Source organism: Sarcophilus harrisii, chromosome 1 (assembly GCF_902635505.1).
Source record: "Sarcophilus harrisii chromosome 1, mSarHar1.11, whole genome shotgun sequence".
Taxonomy (NCBI): Eukaryota; Metazoa; Chordata; class Mammalia; order Dasyuromorphia; family Dasyuridae; genus Sarcophilus; species Sarcophilus harrisii.
The window spans coordinates 12579603-12596288 of NC_045426.1; the positions used below are offsets into that span (position 1 = coordinate 12579603).

General features: G+C 41.0%; 1 protein-coding gene across 2 annotated transcripts in view; it reads right to left on the bottom strand.

The window, feature by feature from the left end:
• ARHGEF3 (Rho guanine nucleotide exchange factor 3) overlaps window positions 1-16686 on the bottom strand; it is a 240683-nt gene that overhangs the window by 130945 nt on the left and 93052 nt on the right. Inside the window, exon 1 of one of the 2 annotated variants that reach the window (XM_031952287.1) lies at window positions 10599-10758. The exons of the other annotated variant lie outside the window; for it this stretch is intronic. Within the exon in view, the coding sequence (XP_031808147.1) occupies window positions 10599-10631 (33 nt within the window). The 5' untranslated portion in view covers window positions 10632-10758. Of the gene's footprint in view, window positions 1-10598; window positions 10759-16686 lie in introns of those variants that run through there. 2 annotated transcript variants of the gene reach the window in all.

The window sequence follows — 16686 nt, forward strand, 5'->3', positions numbered from 1 at the left end:
TAAACTCTTCTGCTGCAAGATCTATAAACTTTCTTTTGTTTTATTTTTTAGTTTTTGATAAATGTATTCAACTGATTGCCTTTATAATGTTGCATATTTTTTTTATGAATTTAAAAACATACCCTCAGGAAGGGAACCCAGGGTTCATCAGCCTGGCCAAGGAGTCCATGACATTAAAAAAGCCCCTGGATAGATCACCACCAAGATGTTTTCTAATTCTATATCTATGCTGGTACCTCTTGAATTTTCACTAGGAAATGTAATTTTTATTAGGAAATATAAATCAGTAAATTTCAGGCAGATACTGATTTTCTCTTTTAAGGATCTTCTCTACAGAATCTGGCAGGGGTGGCTAAGAGGTAAAGACATTGTCACATGTTACAGGGAGCGTACTACCCTCTTTGCCACCATCCTTTATCCCTCTTCCCATAAACACATTTGAGTTGTCTTTGCATGTGGCTTGTAGAGATTGATATCTTCTTTCTAGTGAGAAAGGCAACCACTAGGCTCTCCCATTTGCCTTGCCTCCATGCTTTGTAGACCCCTGGCACTGTTAGAACCCGGAGGCCTTGCCAGCTGCCCTGCTGCAGCTATGTCTTAGATGTCTCCATCAATCCTGTTCCTGAATTTTCTTTTACACGCTGTTTCTCTTAATTAGAGAATGGCTTCCTTGAGAGCAAGGATTATCTAAACTTTCCTTGTCTGTATTCTTTAGCACTTAGCACGGTGTTGGCATATAATAAGCACTTAAACAATCATTTCTTTTTTTCCTCTATATTTTTAGGGCTTAGCACAATATCTAGCAAATAGTAAGCACATAACACCCAATCCTTCATTTTTTTTGCTTTTATATTTTTATTACAGCATTTAGCACATAGTAAATGCATAATAAATGCTCAATTCTTTTTTTTTTTTGCCTTTATATCCTTTGCCTAGTATCTAGAACATAGTAAGGGCATAATAAATGCTCAGTCCTTTATTTTTTGCCTTCATGTTCTTAGCACAGCATCCAGCATGTAGCAGACATGCTAGCTAACAGACAGCAGGCAACAGGGATGAAAAATGGTGATTCCTATTGCATCCTTCTCCGGGACTCTTTGTTCCTGCCATGAATAACCAGTAATGGGTAGAGATACTTGAGAGCAGCATTCACTTCCCAGGAATCTTTCTTTCCATTATATTCTGAATGCAATTTGCCCAAAGGCCCTTCCTTTTTATTCAGTCTAGAGCTTGTTTGTACAGAGCTGTTTGCATGTTTTCTCCCCCACAAGACTGGTAGCTCCTCAATGGCAGGCAGACAATGTCTGTCGCTTCAGCATAGTGCCTGGCACACTGTAGGTATCTAATAAATGCTTATTGACTGACTGACACCTCAGAACACATAAACAAGCTAGTATGTGGCCATTTTCGTATGTGTTGGTAAGTATAATTCAGAATTATACTGAAAAGAAAAAAGAACAGGAAAAACCAAAAGACTGAGGAAATCAAAGGGGGCTTCAGGAACTGTGAGGGTCAGGAAGCAGGAAGGAAAGAGACTGTGACAGAAAAGGAAGAACTGAAGGACTTCCGAGATACAGAAGAGACACTAAGTTCTCCCTAGGGAGAGGTCTGAGCCCGGCTCTCCATTGTCCACAAAAAGAAGAACTCAGAGATGTCATTAAGAGTCAAGACATGTTAGTGGCCAGAGGGAGAATGACAGGGTCTGCCACTGAGGAGCTTACGGTTTTGGGGTGGGGCTCTATAAACAAACTCTGGAGAGAATAAAGAGGAGGGACCTTTGGACAAATTACATTCAGAATATAATGGAAACATTTCTAGGATGCTGGTCTCAAGTGCTCCTCCCCATTACTGATAATACATGGCAGGAACAAAGGGTTCTGGGAAAGGATGCGACTGGATACACCACTTTTGATCACTGCTATCTGCTGTCAGTTAGATGGCAGTTTTCTTCCTGGCCTTTCTCTTGCCCACTCTTGGGGAATACTTCACCCTCACTAGTTGGCAGAAGAGTAAGCAATAATTTCCCAGCCCCTTTACTTCCTGCTGATAACTGGCCAACATAGAACCATCTTGGCGGGTCTCTGGGATGACTCCCTTGCCTTCTATATCTGCTGATATGGAGATCCTCTATAATCTGTGACCCTTGTCAGCTACTCCTACCACTAACTGATAAAACAAGATGTCTCGGAGCTCTCTATTATCTGTGACTCTGGCTAGCTAATCCCACTGCTGATAAAATGAGATGTGCCCAAATCCTTTTTTTTCCCTAGACTTCCTCTAGATGGGAACAGTTAGTAACTAGGATTTCCCTGCAAATGCCCTGATTGTCCCCAGGACACACAGCACGTACCTAAACCAGCACGTAACTTTAGAAGTTTTGCCAAGAAAAAAAAAATTCAAAGATCCTTCACCTCCTGCTATTGTCCTCTAATTTCTCTTTCCCATTCCTTGAATTCCTATTGGAAATCAAGAAGTCCCAGCCATCATTTTCCAGCAGCAGCAGAGTTTCCGTTAACACTCCCTTGGACGCGCATTTTCTCCAAGCTGCCTCGGCACTGAACAAAAATAACACAAGTTCCCTTCTTTTCCCTGTGGCTCCTCAGAGCAGGGATGCTGATGTAAAACAGGAGGACCAAGAGGGGAGCAGAGAAAGGAGAAAGTGAACAGAGAGCTCCCCAACTGAATCACCGGTCCCTGGAGCATCAAGCTCCAAATGTACTGATGAGGAATCTTCTTCCCACCTGTGCAGCCAGAACAGCAGGAGAGAATCCCAAGGGTGACCCTGGGCATTCACAGAACTTCCTGACTGCCTTTCAAAACAATGAGCTATTGAAGTACAAAGAGTCTCTAAGACTAAGAATAGAGAAGCACATCTTAACAATATTACCAGCCTTCCTCAGCAAAAGATCACGCATTCTATCTTCACTGGTCCCAAATGAATTATAATAATTGCTAGAATTCATATGGAATCCTTTAGGGTTGGTAAAATGGAAAGAAAGAAAGAAAGAAAGAAAGAAAGAAAGAAAGAAAGAAAGAAAGAAAAAAGGAAAGAAAGAGAGAAAGAAAGAAAGAAAAGAGAGAGAAAGAGAAAGAAAGGAAGAAAGAGAGAAAGAAAGAGAAAGGAAGAAAGAGGGAAAGAAAAAGGAAGAGAGAAAGAAAGAGAGAAAGAAAAAGATAGAGAAAAAGAGAGAGAGAAAGAGAGAAAAAGAGAAAGGAGAGAGAAAGAGAAAGAAAGAAAAAGAGAGAAAGAGAGAAAAAGAGAAAGGAGAGAGAAAGAGAAAGAAAGAAAAAGAGAGAGAGAAAGAGAAAGAAAGAGAGAAAGAAAGAGAAAGAAAGAAAAAAGAGAAAGTATAATCCAAATGAGAAGTTTGCTTAACCTGCAAAACTCTTCCAGACTTCTCCCCTTGAAGAGAGGACCCCTGAACTTGGAAAATCCTGGAAGGAGAATCCTGTATTTGGGACTGGTGAAAACAACCAAAGTCCTTTTCTTATCCCCTCCTCGATATGTAACCTGTAACCTATCACTCAACTCAGTTACTTACAGTTGTGTGCAAGAGACAAGATATATTGCTAGAAAGTGTGGGGGGTGCGAATGGATGAGAGGTAGCCAACTTCATAATTTAGGATCTGATCAGAGAGTTACCAATTTGCATTTGTCCTTATTCATCTAGGCCCCCAATTTTTTTTACATAAGGAAAAACTTCCTGACAGCAAAAAACTATTCCAAAGTGGAATTGTCTTCCCACCTGTGTAAGCTTACTAGTTTTTATATTTGGTGATTTATTATAAACTTAGATGACAGGATTTGGCAACTGCACTGATATAAGGAGTGAAAGAGGGAAAAGTCAAAGTTGACAGAGAGTTTACAAGAGTCTGGGAGGATGGTGGTACCATCGCTGGGAAGGGAAGTTGGGAGAAAAGCATTCGAGTCAGGGGAGAGGAGTTTAATTTTGGACTCATTAAGTTTGAAGGTCAATCAATTAGAAATATCTAATTGTCAGGTGGAATTATAGCACTGGATGCCATGAAATCACTAGATGATAATAGCTAATAATAGCTAGCGTGTTAAGTTTACAAAATGCTTCTCATCTGATCCACACAACAACCAGGAAAGTAGGCGTTAACTGATTTCTCCATTTAGAGAACTATAGTCATCTAGCTTTAAAAGTCTGAAGCAGTATTTGAACTCATATATTCCTGAGTTAACATAGAGCCTTCTATCTTCTATACCATTATTTGGTCTATTCTCCAAAAAGACCAAAGAAGGCAGTAAATGTGTGTGTGTGTGTGTGTCTGTGTGTGTATACACATACACACATATTTGTGTATATATATATATATATATTTATGAGAACATATTTCAGCAGCTTTTGATTACAGTTAACAATTGGAAACTAAGGTGGGGGAGGAAAGCCGTCAATTAGGGCAGCTAGGTTGTACAGTGGACAGAGCACCAGGTCTGAAATGAGAAGGATTTGAGTTCAAATCTGACCTTAGACATTTAATAGTTGTAGTGACCCTGGGCATGTCACATGACCCTCTGTGACTCGGTTTCCTCATCCATAAAATGGACTGGAGAAGGAAATGGCAAACCATTCCATTATGGACCAATTATGTTCCAATTTCAGTACCAATTATGGTACTGAAAAGACTGAAAAGTCTTGGTACATGAATGGTACAATAGAATATCATCACACTGTAAAAATTTGATGAAGAAGGAGGTTTCAGAAAAACTTGGATTTCAGAGAAAGCTGGGAAGACTTGTATGAAATGAGGCAGTCTGAAGTAAGCAGGACCAAAGGAATGATTTCATCAAACAATGAAAACAAGATTAGAAATAAAAACAACTAAGTAAGACTTAAGAAGAACTGTGTTCAACACAATAGCGAACCATGATTCCACAGGACTAGTGATGAAGCGTACCTCCCATCTCTCTTCAGAAAGGTGAACTCAGCATATACAATTAGGCATTCATTTTTAGACATGGACGACATGGCAATTTGTTTTCCTTGACTGTGCATATTAATCAAAATTACTTTGTTTTCCTTTTTAATTTCCCCCCCAAAAGTGAAGTAAGTGAGATAAAGAGTAGGAAAGGAAAGAAGGAAGAAAGGAACAAAGGGAGGGAGGGAAGGGCAGAGGGAAGAAGGCAAGGAGAAAGAAAGAAAGAAAGGAAAGAAAAGGAAAAAGGAGGGGGAAGGAAGGGAACAATAGGAAAGGGAAAGAAAAAGGAAGGAGAAAAAAGAGGGAAGAAAAGAAGGGAGAAAAGAAGGAAGAAAAAAGAAAGGATAGAGGGAAAAAAAAAGAATCACTGAGGCATCAGGATGAGTACAGAAGGCAGTCCAGAGAGAAGTGTAGAAAAGCAGAACAGCTTTGAAAGTTACATGCTGAATTTCTTATTTACCTAAAAACCAGGCGATACATTACAGAGATCTACAGTTTTGTGCACAATCTTCGTGTTTGGTTTTATGGTAAACAGAAATTTTCATTTTTATTTGACATTTAAAGTCAGAATTTTTAAAAATAAAATTTAATTAAAAAAAGAAATGGACAGAAAACATAGATATCAGATGATAACTTGAAAGGGGTAGACTCCCAGAGTCCAGAGGACATCCAAAAAGGGGAGTATAGTAATGAGATGAAGATAATGATGAATAAATGAAGAGAATGAGATGACGCCTCAAAGACCATTGGGCCTGATACCAATAACTTGTAAGCTTTGAAAAGAGCATTTTCAGGATAATAGTGGAGATGTGAACATGAATGGAAGGGATTAAGAAGAGATAGGAAGAGGAGAAAGGAGAAATGGACACAAGCAATACAGGGAGCCTAGAAGTCTTTCGAGGACTGAAGAAGAGAAAAGAAATAGGATGACAGTTTAAGGGCAGACACCAAGGATGAGAGAAAAGATTTTTCTTTGTATTTTATACAGTGGGGAGTTCCAAACTCATTTGTAGACTATTGAGTAAATTAGATCTTCTAGTGAGAGAAGGCTGACAAATGATCTGTTCTTTGCCAGGTGGGTCAAGGCTAGGATCTGCTTACCCCACCCAATCCTACTGACGAACATTCTTGAGAGAGATCTTAACCTCTGCTGGGATCTACAAAGCCGGTATCGCCAGAAAGTACGGAGTCCAGACTTAGTTAGGGATCTGCCATGGAGGAACATCAGATCTCAGGGTTAGAGTCGATAGGGACCTTGAAAGTCTCTTAGTCCAGCTTCCCATGTTTTACAAATGAGGACACTGAGTCCCAGAAAAAAAATAAGCATACCAGAGCTGAAAGTAGAACTGAGGCACTTCAGTGGACTAGAGCAAAAGAGAATGACAGAAAGGGGAATTGTGGGTCATTAAACATCAGAGATGGATGAGATCTTGGACAAAACCTCTTTGCTTATATGGATGAGGAAACTGAGACTTGGAGAGCAGAAATGATTTCCCCAATTTCTTGTATTTGTGAATAGAAAGAAGAATGTGTGGCCTTAACCTTGTCAGTTACAAAACATTTTATATTCAAGATCTCCCTTGAGTTTCTTGACAGCCCTTTGGGGTGAGACATGGGAGTATTATCACTGCCATTTTACAGATAGAAATGATAATTTTCAAAGACCTCAAGGGACCCAAGTAGGAAGTGACAGAACTGGGTTTTAAGTCCCAGGTGAGTGTTTTTTTCCTTTACAACAAACTATATGGAATAATAAGGAAACGTCAAGCTTGGAAGAAAAGTAGGGAATAGAACTGGGGGGGAGGGGTGGAAATCAGATCAATGCCTCCTATTAAAAGAAAATTGGGGAACCATCTACTAGAAGCCTTGAAGACTCTGACACAAATTTCTCCCCTCTTTAATCACAACTGTGGCTGAGAACCTTCCCACTACTGAGCACCACATTTCTCAGGAGTTCCTAATAAGGTTCCTCCTGTCCCTCATCACAATGACTTCAGCAGACGGGTGACAGCCCCCTAAACGCTTCACCACCTTGGTCCCCACCACTGCCCACTCTATAGACTGAATACAGGTTGGCTTCCAAGTCTGACTTGAAAACATCATGGTGGCAGAAGGTCCATAGGGAGGCAAAGCGATTGCCATTTTGCCTTTGAAACAAAAAATGACCTCTTTGCTCTGAGTGGGCTTTCCTTTTTCCAGTCCCCCATTTTGCCTGTTTCCCCAACCTGTTTCTAAAAATAGCTACGGTCTGCCACTAAATCAAGGCTGTGAATCACAGCAGTGGCTTCCCTTTCTCCATGTTTTCTTAAGTACTTTTACTGGATTCCACCATTCCCTTTCTTGTATTCTATTTATGTGTACACATGTGTGTACACATGTAAGCACAATGATGTATTCTGCCAGCCAGGTCTCAAGTGCCTCAGCTTCCTCATGAGTAAGATGGGCTGGTTGGCTTTAAATGAGCCCATGATCCCAGGAATCCTAAGATATATCTCAGAAGATATATATGGGCCACATAACCAATCTGCATCTAGGGCAAACCTTGCTGCCTCTGGGGCTGGCTTTTTCCCCAAAGCCATGGTTCTGATCACACTACATACCTTTATAAAGGTTGGAAAAATAAGATCCAACAATTGCTAAATATTTACTTTCATAATTAGTAATGATGATTATTACGACGCGATGGAAAACTCTCTGGTTTGTGAGGCTAAGAAACAAGGTTCAAATCTCATCTCTCATGCTTCCCTCTCTGTGACCTTGGGAAGGGTGATAATCTCCTGGGCCCTAATTTTCTATAAAATGAAGGCTTAAGACAATAAACATTTATGAAGCTCCTACTATGTGCCAGGCACTAGTGCTCATAACTAAAGATACAAGAATAACAAAATTCTTCATCTCTAAAGTCCAGGGGCTAGGCTGATGGCCTGAGAGGTCCCTTCTGGTCCGCCTGTCTATCTTTTTTCATTATTATACAAGGGGGAAATCCCCTAAGGTTGAGAATGCAAATAATTTGCCCAGGGCCCCTGAGAGGACTCGTGGCTGCAAAGCTTTCCCCCACCCCGATCTTTGTTATATTCTTCCACCTTCTTCTTCCAGGTGAAGTTAAGACTTTTCCCTAAGAAAGGGGTCAAAGGAAAATCAAATTTTCCATTAACCTCTCTAATGGATGATAATTTTTCTAAATGTTTATTATGAAACAAATCACAGAAAGCATATATTGGCACAGTGCAGGGAATGCTGGCCCCTAACCATAAGGAGAGAATATGGCAAGGGATGGAGCCAACTTTGACCTGAGATTGAAGCTGTGCATCATATTCATAGAACCATGGAGTCAGATTTAACGCTTCACAGAGGTGAAGAAATGTGGCCACTCTTATATAGGGAGGAAGTGACCCCAGGTATTGGGCTCCAAAGTCCTTGGGCCCCGTGGCTTGAGTAGAGAAAAGGCCTTCCCCATGTCCATCCCAGTGCCCAACACAGTGAATATTGAGTAGGGGTTGAATTCAAATAAAAATAATGTGCTGATTTTATGCGATAATAAGCCCACTGAAAATTAGGCCGATCATCCTGGGGATAAGAGACACTGACACCTCCATTTCATAGATAAGGACACAGTCACCACCCCACCCCTGGCAGATTTCACAGGTACAGTAGGAAGCCAGGTCATCCTGCCTCCCAAACTGGCCCTCTTGTCAACTAGACCCTGAGGACTCAAATGCAGCTGAACCAGATTAAATGTAATCGGGGAATATTTAGCAAAATAAATAAAAATACAATAAAACAAAGAAAATAATAATTTGCCGTTTTCTAAGTCGATATATGACCCCCAGGGACAGCGATCTCATCTTTGTGTTTGACACAACATAACATAACATGGCCACTTTTTCTTAACTGTAACACTTAATTGATTGTACGTCAAGCCCTGTGTTAAGTGCTAGAGCTACAAAAAGAGGCAAAAGCCAGGCCCTGCCCTGTAAGAGCTTAGATTTCACCATGATGCCCCCCATAAGTCATGAACTTGGAAGCCCACATCAATGATTCAACGAGGCAGTGGTAAGTCATAGGGTCACAGTCTAAGAACAGAAAGGGATTTTAAGAGATCATTGAACTCAACCTTTCTTGTCTTAAGATTAAGAAACCAAATTCAGCAAAGAGAAATTAAGTTGTAGCGTTTCGATCGTGTCCTACTCTCCTCGACCCCATCTGGGGTTTTCTCGACAAAGATCTGGAGTGCTTTGTCATTCTCCAGGTCATTTTACAGATGAGGAAACTGAGGCAAACAGTGACTTGCCCAGGGTCACACAACTAGCGTCTGAGGCTAGATATGAACACGGGTCCCCGTGACGCCACTGTCGGTGCTCTATCCACTGCACCACCCAATGCCCAAGTAACCTGTCCCAAACCACTCTGGAGTAGGCACTGAACTCAAGTATCCCTGACTTTCAGTGCAGAGTTCTACTATGCCATACTGACTTTCTGAAAGAAAAATCATTCAGAAATTAAAAAAAAATAATTCCACAGAAAGGGAGCAGCGAACTTTTTTGAGTGAGTGAAACAGGACGTATGGGAAAAGAAATCACATCACTCACAGGAAAGGGCGCTTCCAGGCTTTTTTCCACACTTGGAGGAGGGGGCAAGGGACCAACAGTAGATCTGTATGATAATGGCTACCAAAATGAGTCACAGAAAATGTAATTCTAACATATAAAAGCACAAAAGCCGCCCTCAAATTTCACATGGACCGCCTTGCTGCAGTTATAACAGTTAAAAAATGAAAGCAAAAAGGCAAATGAAGGGAACATATCCCTTTCTATCCTATGTGAAAACAAACCTTCCCGGCCCCTTCTTCCTACTAACTCCCCAGCCAGGTAGAGATCAGACATTTTGGGACATGGACAACATGGGAATTTGCTTAGCTTGGCTACGTATATATGTATATTTGTAAGAAGAGCTTTTTCTTTTCTTTTTTCAATTGGGGAGAGAAGAAAGTGACAGAAAAATAGATGCTTGTTAGTTGATTTTTTAAAAATGAATCAATAAACTAGGATTTAGGTCAAGCTTCTGGTCCCTCCACATGAAGCTCTGTCCTGCTCATCTCAAAAGCTCATGTGAAACCAACAGACAGACTTTAAGGGGACCCCCAGAAAGCTCCCCAACTGTCTCAGATTTTAATCTCTGCCAAGCATTTTAGTCAAGTTCAAGTTCAGAGGGAGAGAAGAACTCTTTGAAATAGCATTGTGGTCAACACCAGATGCAGGGGGAAAGTGTGATATGAAGAGGCAAGAGATGCTTTGCTACCAGCAGTTGATTCACAGCAAAGGTTGCCATGGATTGAGGGTTAGAATAGTATTCCCAATTAAATCATCATTTCAATGATGGCCAGTTTTCCCTCAACTTAAGTGATCTTTCCCCCCCCCCCCCCCCCCCCTTAATCTCATTCTCTTTTTTCAACATTATCAGCTGGAAGGGAGGATGCCCTTGAGAGTGTCCATTTCAGTTTCCTGGCAGAGGGAACGATTTCCAGAAGTGGTTCCTGAAGAAACCAGGTTTTAGTTCCCACTATCCATCCTCTGAGTGGCCCTTGGCCGTACCCTCTGGGGCTCAGGAGTCCCTCCTTTCCCCGCCCAAGCCCAGCTGAGCCGCCTTACACATACCTGGCGATGGACAAAGAGGCAACACCACACCATGGGGCACTCCGGAATGGGGAGTCCACTCGGGTCTCACGGGCCAAGGTTCTTCCCCCTTGAACTGGAGCCAAGCACTCTAAGCAGGCTTCCCTGAGCAAGGCTGCTCTGGTTTCCCTGAAGGAACTCCTCCCTAACCACTTACAATGCATGACAGGAAGTGACAAGGGAGCTACTTATCTCTGAAAAGGGAGAGAGGCGAAGGTCTTCGCCCTTCACCAGCCTCTTTCAGGCCCACTCTCTGTGGTTTCCTAGTCAGCCTCAGGACTGTCAAGTAAAGCTTTACTCTAGCTACACTGAAAGGCACACAGGAAGTTCTATTAGGGGAGAACCCAGGTCCTGTGCAAGCTGTTTGTCTTCAACTCACAATGATCAGCTTTTTGTGGGGGATGGGTTTGAGGCACCTAAAGCTTCACATCAAAAGGGGACCGTTAAATGACATACTAACCCTAGGAATGGACTCCCTCACACAGGGAGGACACAGGAAGACATGCAGGTCTTTAGTTAATTCCCCTTGAGGACACCCACAATATCCTGGTTTTCATCTGAGGAAATGAGGCTGGCTGAGTAAAGGCTCCTGGATGGATGGCTGGTTTTATCCAGACAATGAGAGCTGGCCACAGGATGGCCCCGAGACCTTAGAGGCCATCCAGTTTTCTGGTGAACTAGTTGTGGGGAGGGGCTGCCCCTTTTATTGCAGCCTATTCAATAATTCTGGTTTTCCTTCATCCTCGCCAAACTGAGAGAGATGAGGTAGAATCCCAGAGCTGTGGCAATTTGCATTTCACTTCCTCTCAGTAATCTGCAAGTTTTTCATTTGGTTGTTGATAGTTTGGGTTTCTTCTATAGACATGTGCCTGTTCATATTTTTTAGGTATTTATTTATGGGGAAGGGTTGTTCTCCAGCCCTGGAACCCTAACCCTAACCCTGGAACTCATCCTGGCCCCCTGGCTTCCTTCAAATTCTACTTCTATCTAATTTCTATTGAAATTCAAATTCTAGCTAAAAGTTCATTTTTCTAGAGAAACTGTTCTTGATGGACCTTGATGATAGTGCCTTCCTCCCACATGTTATCACCAAGTGATTGTGTGTATGTGTGTGTGTATGTATATATATATATATATATATACATACACACACACATATGTGTGTATGTGTATGTGGAAAGTTGGAAAGTGCTTTTTACTTTTACTTTTAGCTCCAAATTTTCTTTCTTCCTTCCTCTGAGAAGGCATCCTTTCCTCCCCATCCACTGAGAAGGCAAGAAATAAAATGTTGGAATCCTTACAAAGTGTTAAGTCATTAGAGTTGATAGAGACAATAATTATCTAATTCAGCACAGTTCAGTATGATTGATCTGATCCTAAGAGGAGATGTGATGGGCCAGAACTTGAAACAAGGCACTAAGTGGAATTGAGGAGACAATGGTTAAATCTAGTTTTGCATTGATTTAATCCTATAACAAATAATGGTTTCCCGGTGATATAATGATTGGTGTACTCAGTGTACAGCACATAAGAAAGAAGCTCTCAGGGCCAGAGACAAAAGCCTACTCTCAGAGGCGGAGACAGATTCATTCCATATTCCACCTTTGTGCTGGCTGGAGACATTGGGAGGGAGCTGGGGGCTGAATCTCAAGGATTTTAGGATTTAAACTCCTGGCTGCGTTTGAAGTGATTATTACTTTGAATGGAAACTAAGGCTGCTCCCAGAGAACCTCCCTTGAGAAACCTGCTCCCAGAGAACCATTATATTCTAAAAAAGAAGAACACACCACATTTATCTAATTTAGCACGATTCAGTATGATTGATCTGATCCTACGAGGAGATGTGATGGGCCAGAACTTGAAACAAGGTACTAAGTGGAACTGAGGAGACAATGGTTAAATCTAGTTTAGAATTGATTTAATCCTACAACAAATAATGGTTTCCCAGTGATATAATGATTGGTGTACTCAGTGTACAGCAAGAAGCTCTTAGGGCCAGACACAGAAGCCCAGACAGAAGCCCACTCTAACTCCTTGGCTGCATTTGAAGTGATTATTATTTGGAACTGAAACTAAGGCTGCCTCCAGAAACCTCCCCAAGAAATCTGCTCCCACAGAGAATCATCATATATTATAAAAAAGAACACCACAATATAATACTCAATATTCATAATAAATTCTCATAATCAAGCAAAACAAATGTCTATTACATATTTTGTTTGAATATAGTTGTCTTGATGTTATCCTCTCCCATTAGATTGTAAACTCCTTAGGGGGCCTCTCTTTGTATTCCCAATGCTTAGCACATAGTAAACACCTAATAAGTACTTATTTGTTATCAATTTCTTATATCTTAGAAATGAAACCTTTATTAGAGAAACTTGCTACAAATTATTTCCCAATTAATCATTTTCATTCTTATTTTAGACACATTGATTTTGTTTAAGCAAAAGCCTTTCAATTTCATGTGACCAAGATTTTTACCTCCCGCGCTTTTCTCTATCCTTAGTCACATCACCCACAAATCAGAAAGGTCAGAGAGGAGATCTTTTCCACTGATAGAGAATGAGTTCTCAACCAAACAAATAATTCTACTCTGTCCTGCCAAGTCCTATCCCTTCCATTAGGAAGGGTCGAGATTCTCCCACTGTTGGAGCTGTTTGAAAAGAGCCTAGAAAAAATCAGAACCAGTAGAGATTCTGCTGTAGGAAGTAATTCAGAAAATACTTCACATGGCTCCCAGAATGTCAGCAATGGAAGGCACTTCTCTGTTAAAAATACGAGCTTCAAAATAACTGTATGGACATGTACACTTATATTGTATTTAATTTATACTTTAACATATTTAACATGTATTGGTCAACCTGCCATCTTGGGGAGAGGGTGGGAGGGAAGGAGGGGAAAAGTTGGAACAAAAGGTTTGGTAATTGTCAATTCTGTAAAATTACCCATGCATATAACTTGTAAATAAAAAGCTATAATTTAAAAAATGAGCTTCATAAAATTAAAAAAAAAAGAATGTAAGCTTCCTGCTAGCACAGAAAAAAATAAAATAAAAATATGAGCTTCTTGGGGAGCAGATGTGGACTTTCAGTGTAGTTGCATTTCCAACATCCTCCAATTCAAATCAATAAACATTTAAAAGTATCTATTGTACATCAGGCACTAAGTGAAGGGCTGGGGAAACAGTCTCTGCTCTCCATTTTCAGCCCACTTCAGCAGGCACAGAAAGTCATTATGTATTGAGAAGTTCCAAGTTCACTCATCAAAGATCGTTAACAGGAAGTTTAAGTTTTTCTGGTGTCTGCAAAAGTGGCAAGTACTGGAGGGTTTGTCACCATAGCACCCCCAACCAACATGGGAAGCCCACCAAAACACCGAGAGCACATGGATCCCAATTAGAATCTTGAGACCAATGTAACCCAGGAGCTTCTCCACATTGAATAATTTCCCTGCCCCATGGCTAACAAATCCCTATCTCCTGAGCCCTTAAGAAGTACAATTCAGTTACTTTCTGTGGATGATGTGGGAGGCCCTTCCCCTGCTACCTCTCTCCCCCTACTGTTGTCCAGCCTGCCCTGCTCATCCTGCTTTTCCCAGTCCCCTATACTCCCCCTGCCTTCCCCTTCCCCGGCTCATTCAAAAAGAAACTCTCCTCAATCTTAGCTCTCTCCTCACACTCATATTTACTTTTCCCTGATTTCAAAACAAGAGAGAGAATGGGACTAGAAAACTAGATGTTGGTGAGTGGGATTTTAATCTGGGGAGGGGGGTAGACAGATTCTGGTCATATTGTTCAAGAGATGCTTAGCAAACACCTGGAAAAAGAGCCAGTGGTGACCAAGAGCTCCGCACTTGGTCCACAATTAGTCATGCCAGCTGAGGCCTTTTTCTGAGCAAAGGGACAAAATCAAGGAGAATTAGGATCGAAAAGCAAGAGGAAAGACATAGCTTAGCTCAGTATGATTTTTTGTTTAAATCAAAGAAAATCTTTCTCCCTCCTCCAATCCAAATCAAAATGAGAGAGAAAAATGAAACCTTTCTTACAAACACCTACAGTCGATGCAAAACAATTTCCTCCCATCTGCCATGTCCAAAAAAGAACAACATGTGTGTATGTATCTTGACAGAATAGAGTCAGATATTTGTCTCAATATATATTATACATATGGACTCAAGAGTGCAGAATGAGACATATTATGGATTCAGAATATAGATTAAGACACACATAAATATGTGAGAGGAAAGGGAGAGGGAGAGAGAGGGTGGGAGGGAGAGGGAGAGGGAAAGAGAGAGGGAGAAGGAAAGGGAGAGGGAGAGGGAGAGAGAAAGAGAGAGAAAAAGAGAGAGAGAAAGAGAGAAAGAGACAGAGAGAGGGAGAGGGAGAGAGAGAGAAAGAAAGAGGGAGGGAGGGAGGGAGAGAGAGGGAGGGAGAGAGAGAGAGAGAGAGAAGGAGGGAGACAGTCACCGAGAGAGTATAATCTGGACTTCATCTACACTCTGAGCCCATTATCCCTCTTATCAGCAGAAGGTGGGTATTAGCAAAGCCTTTGGGAAAGTGATGCATCATATGGAAAAAAGGAGATGAGGGCTGGATATTTATGCTGGGAAGTGTGGAGAGCTCCTTGGGTTCTGGGCCTCAGGAGTTGCTCGTTAACAGTTTAATGCTAACCTGGCAGGGAGTCTCTGGTAGAGTCCTTAGTGCTTGACTCTTTGGTTTTTAACATGATCATTATCAATGATTTAGATAAACACTGATGAAATGCTTATCAAATTAGGGGAGAAGTAGGCTGAGAGGAGACCACTGGGGAGCACTATGGATAGAGTCAGGAAAATCTGAATGAAAATCTATCTCGGAAATGCAAATTAAGACAACTCTAAGATACCACTACACACCTGTCAGATTGGCTAAGATGACAGGAAAAAATAATGTTGATTGTTGGAGGGGATGTGGGAAAACTGGGACATTGATTCATTGTTGGTGGAGTTGTGAACGAATCCAACCATTTTGGAGAGTAGTTTGGAACTATGCTCAAAAAGTTATCAAACTGTGCATACCCTTTGATCCAGCAGTGTTACTACTGGGATTATATCCCAAAGAGATTATAAAGAAGGGAAAGGGACCTGTATGTGCACGAATGTTTGTGGCAGCCCTTTTTGTAGTGGCTAGAAACTGGAAACTGAATGGATGTCCATCAGTTGGAGAATGGCTGAATAAATTGTGGTATATGAAAATTATGGAATATTACTGTTCTGTAAGAAATGACCAACAGGATGATTTCAGAAAGGCCTGGAGAGACTTACACGAACTGATGCTAAGTGAAATGAGCAGGACCAGGAGATCATTATATACTTCAACAACAATACTAGATGATGACCAGTCCTGATGGATCAGGCCATCCTCAGCAACGAGATCAACCAAATCATTTCTAATGGAGCAGTAATGAACTGAACTAGCTATACCCAGAAAAAGAACTCTGGGAGATGACTAAAAACCATTACATTGAATTCACAGTCCCTATATTTATGCACACCTGCATCTTTGATTTCCTTCACAAGCTAATTGTACAATAATTCAGAGTCTGATTCTTTTTGTACAGCAAAATAATGTTTTGGTCATGTATACTTATTGTGTATCTAAGTTATATTTTAATATATTTAACATCTACTGGTCATCCTGCCATTTAGGGGAGGGTGTGGGGGGGTAAGAGGTGAAAAATTGGAACAAGAGGTTTGGCAATTGTTAATGCTGTAAAGTTACCCATGTATATATCCTGTAAATTAAAGGCTATTAAATAAAAAAAAAAAAAAAAAAAAAAAACTTATGGGAAACCTAAAAAAAAAAAAAAAAAGAAAATCTATCTCGGATACTCACTAGATAGATAATCCTTGGCAAGTCATCCACTTTTTCCCAGCCTCAATTTCCTCATCTGTAAAATGGAGATGGCAATAGCATTAACTTGCCAAGGTGAGCATCAAATGAGACAATATATGTATTAAGTACCTTCCACGCCTCAAATTTCTATAGAAATACTTACTATTCTGATCACCAGCACATCAGGTGGCAGGA